The sequence below is a fragment of the Mercurialis annua genome, linkage group LG1-X, assembly GCF_937616625.2.
Source record: "Mercurialis annua linkage group LG1-X, ddMerAnnu1.2, whole genome shotgun sequence".
Lineage (NCBI taxonomy): Eukaryota > Viridiplantae > Streptophyta > Magnoliopsida > Malpighiales > Euphorbiaceae > Mercurialis > Mercurialis annua.
This window is the reverse complement of record NC_065570.1, coordinates 43,027,041-43,031,067: the sequence shown is the minus strand read 5'-3', so window position 1 is coordinate 43,031,067 and position 4,027 is coordinate 43,027,041. Positions and strand designations below refer to the sequence as shown.

At 44.8% G+C, this 4,027-nt stretch overlaps 1 protein-coding gene across 1 annotated transcript; it reads right to left on the bottom strand.

The window, feature by feature from the left end:
* Positions 1–1,855: 1,855 nt before the first annotated feature.
* On the bottom strand, positions 1,856–2,890 carry LOC126670305 (uncharacterized). Its single transcript, XM_050364006.1, has 2 exons — positions 2,373–2,890; positions 1,856–2,045 (listed from the first exon to the last, which is right to left on the bottom strand). Exons 1-2 carry the CDS (start codon positions 2,888–2,890, stop codon positions 1,856–1,858), a joined length of 708 nt encoding a protein of 235 aa, XP_050219963.1.
* Between the last annotated feature and the right edge of the window lie 1,137 nt (positions 2,891–4,027).

Here is a 4,027-nt window from a genome sequence, read left to right as displayed (position 1 = left end):
AAGGAAACACACAAACATAAAGCGATAAATATAGAGCGAGATACAATTTCACAACCCTCCTCACACTATTTCTAGCTTAGTCCCTAAAGCATAGAAATATAAAATAAAGCAAGAAATTGTAATGAGAGAGTTAGAAAAAGCAAATCTCGCTAGTCGAATTCCAGGGTGGCGGGGGATTGAGGTGGAGTGTCGATCCATTGAATTCCCGAGCCATTCACATAGTTGCGGAAATTTTCATCTTGGCGGTCCATCTTCGCTCTCAAGCGCTCTTGCTTGTATTCGAGTCTCGCCATTCCACGCCTTTGTGCCGCTTCCATTCGCTCTAGCATCAATCGTTACTCCTCCCAAGCCCGGCGGTTTTCCTCCGCCAATTCCTTGAAGCGATAATTAAAAGTCGACCATTGAGCACCCCCTAGCTCGGGTTCGGCCCCTTCGGTGGCTTGCTCGGGTTGAGACATTTCTCCCACCTTTTCTTTTCCCTTTCTCCTCACACGCTCCTTAGCCGGCCGAGCAATCGGTTGATCCTCTTCTTGACCCGTACTTGGAAATTCAACTCTAAACGCCGCATCGGCTCCATGTCTATTAATCCAACTAGCACGCTTGTAATAGGGGACCACTTCCCCATCATGCACATAAGAAGCTGCTTTCAAATGATCGATCCCAAGCCGCCTTGGAGCATGAACAACCCATGGCGCCAAATCCTCATTTGTGAGGCCCCGCTCCCAATTCCTTAGAAGTGTTAGAATCATCCATCCAAACCCCACTTTCTTTGTTTTGTTGGTCGGAACTTCCAATAGCATTTGCTTCAAACGGAATGAAAGGTTTAGCCGGATGTCTTCATTTTCCGGATGCAAAATGGAGTTCAAAGCAAGCAAATCCTCTTTTTCCACCTTAGAGTATTCATTACGCCCCATGAACGAATGTCCATACCATTTTAGGACCACCACAATAGTGGTGTCCTTAACCTCATTCACCTTCGAGGTGTGAGGATCATAGAAGTCCTCATCCGATAATTTCTTCCAAACAACATCTGCATCAAAATCGTCCGGCATAGTATTCATCCCTTTTTCCCGCATCTCCAAATTCACACTCAAGTTGTGAGTATTACAAACACACTCATTTCCCCTAAGTCGGAAGATGATATTACCTTCCTCTTTTCCGGCTTTGATGGTGGAGAAAAACTCATATGTCAATTCCTCCACATAATCATGCGGAAATTCCGCCATGTGACGCAAACCCAACACATCCAAGTGTCTTTTCACATCCGCTTCAATCCCCAAATCCCTCATAGCTTTCCAATCAATCTTGAACGGCTTGACAATACCCCTAGCATGGAGTTTTTTGTATGTCTCCCTCTCCTTTACCGAGCGACATTGGAATGGAGTTTCAAAACGTCTTGTTAGGGCCTCGGGAGTGTTCGGTCCGAATTTTCTTGCACCGGGGGCAGATTGCTTGCGAGTAGCTCTCTTGGGTATTGGTTGTTCTTGAGTGGGAGGAATTGAGCTTGTGGCGGCATTGGTGGTGGCGGTGGAAGCTTCTTTAACAGACTTAGCGGTTCGGACCATAATGAGAACGATGAAAAGGGTATCCGAAAACGTACTTTGTTTGAAGTTTGGTGGTGGCAATAGGGTGGCCGAATTTTCTTGGAGGAGAGATGAAGAAGCTTTGATTTTGCTAAAAATGGCTAAGATAGATGGAGAAGATGAAGTGGTGGGTGAGCTTTTATGGAAAATTTCTAATTTCAAAATGGAAGCCCAAGATGTTGCCACTTCATCAATCCATGTCTTTTGTGTTTCTCAAGAATGGCTAGGATCGTGCCACCTCATCAATCCATGTGCTTGTGTTTGAACCAAATTCAATCCCCCTCTTTAATGATTGTCTCGATCGAGACACCTGGGTTTGGTGTGTGTCTCGATCGAGACACTAGTAGCCCAATAGCTACTGCCTCGATTTCTCCTCTTGTCTCGATCGAGATAGTTCTTTCAATGACTGTCTCGATCGAGACACCCATAACTGAGAGGAATTGAATTTTTTCTATCTTTTTCCTACACAACACAAACAACACACCCGACATAAGATCGAACAACAAAAATTCAAAAATACAACTAAAACACTAAGATTAACTAACTAAGAAAATCAAAAGACAAGGATTAAAAATCGAACCTCTCGAGATTGCCTACCGAGTGCGCTTGTTTCAAGTCGAAAGCTCGACTGTTCTTGCACATGAGACTTACAAAGGAGGGGCGAGATAGACTTGTTCGCCTATTTGATCCGTCAAAGGTCACAAGTTGGGCTTGCAACGGTGTCCGTTGACCTTAAACGTTTCCCCCTTTTGATTCTCCAATTCTAAAGCTCCATGGTTCGCTACATACCGGATCTTGAAAGGCCCACTCCACCGAGATTTCAATTTTCCCGGGAACAATCTCAACCTTGAATTGTAAAGCAACAGAAAGGCTCCCACCTCAAAAGTCTTGGGTGAAATATGAGCATCATGCCACCTTTTTGTTTTCTCCTTATAGAGCTTAGCATTCTCATAAGCATTGAATCGGATTTCATGCAATTCATTGAGTTGTAACATGCGCTTCTCACCCGCCGCCTTGAAATCATAATGCAACTTTTTAATGGCCCAATAAGCCTTTTGCTCTAGTTCTACCGGTAAGTGGCACGCCTTTCCATAGACAATACAAAAAGGGGACATACCAAGCGGTGTTTTGAAAGCCGTCCGGTATGCCCACAAAACATCGTCTAGCTTTAAGGACCAATCCTTTCGGGACCCATTCACCGTCTTTTCCAATATTCTCTTCAACTCACGGTTTGACACCTCGACTTGCCCGCTAGTTTGGGGATGATATGGAGTTGCAACCCGATGATGTACGTTGTACTTCTTCATTAAGGCTTCAAATTGTCGGTTGCAAAAATGGGACCCCCCCATCACTTATGATGACTCTCGGAGTGCCAAAACGATTCACGAGATGCTTGAAAAAACTTAGGACAACCTTGGCGTCGTTTGTAGGCAAAGCCTCCGCTTCTACCCATTTTGACACGTAATCCACACATACCAAGATGAAGAGCTTCCCATGAGACATTGGAAAGGGCCCCATGAAGTCTACCCCCCAAACATCAAATATCTCCACTTCTTGAATGGAGGTCAATGGCATCTCATCTCGTTTTGAAATGTTACCAACCCTTTGGCAACGATCACAATGCCCCACAAAGTCCTTGGCATCACGAAATAGGGTCGGCCAAAAGAAACCACTCTCAAGAACTCTTGCGGCGGTTCTTGATGACCCATAGTGCCCGGCATAATCCGCTTCATGACAATGGCTCAAGATTGGCATCATTTCTTTCAATGGTATGCATCTCCGAATTATCTCATCTCCACATATCTTGAATAGGTAGGGCTCATCCCACAAAAATCGTTTCACATCGCTCAAAAATTTCTTCTTTTGATGGTGGGATAGATCCGGAGGCATGATGCTCGAAGATAGGCAATTTGCAATATATGCATACCAAGGTGTTTCAACTTCCGAGATCACTATCAACATTTCATCCGGGAATCGCTCATTAATCTCCACTCCAATTGGGATTGCTTCCGGGTTCTCAAGCCTTGGTAGGTGGTCCGCAACCACATTCTCCATTCCCTTTTTATCCTGGATTTCGATGTCAAACTCTTGCATCAATAGGATCCACCGGATTAGGCGAGGCTTGGCATCTTGCTTGGCAAAGAGATGCCTCAATGCCGCGTGGTCGGTAAAAACAATAGTCTTGACCCCAAGTAGATAAGAGGAATTTATCAAGAGCAAAAACCACGGCGAACATCTCCTTTTCCGTGGTGATGTAGTTTAATTAAGCCCCCGCAAAAGTTCTACTAGCATAATAAATCACATGGACTCGCTTCTCCTTACGTTGCCCCAACACACACCCTAGAGCTTGGTCACTTGCATCACACATGAGCTCAAAAGGCAAGCTCCAATCCGGAGTTGAAATAATCAGAGTGGTCACAAGTGCTTCCTTCAATTTCCCGAAT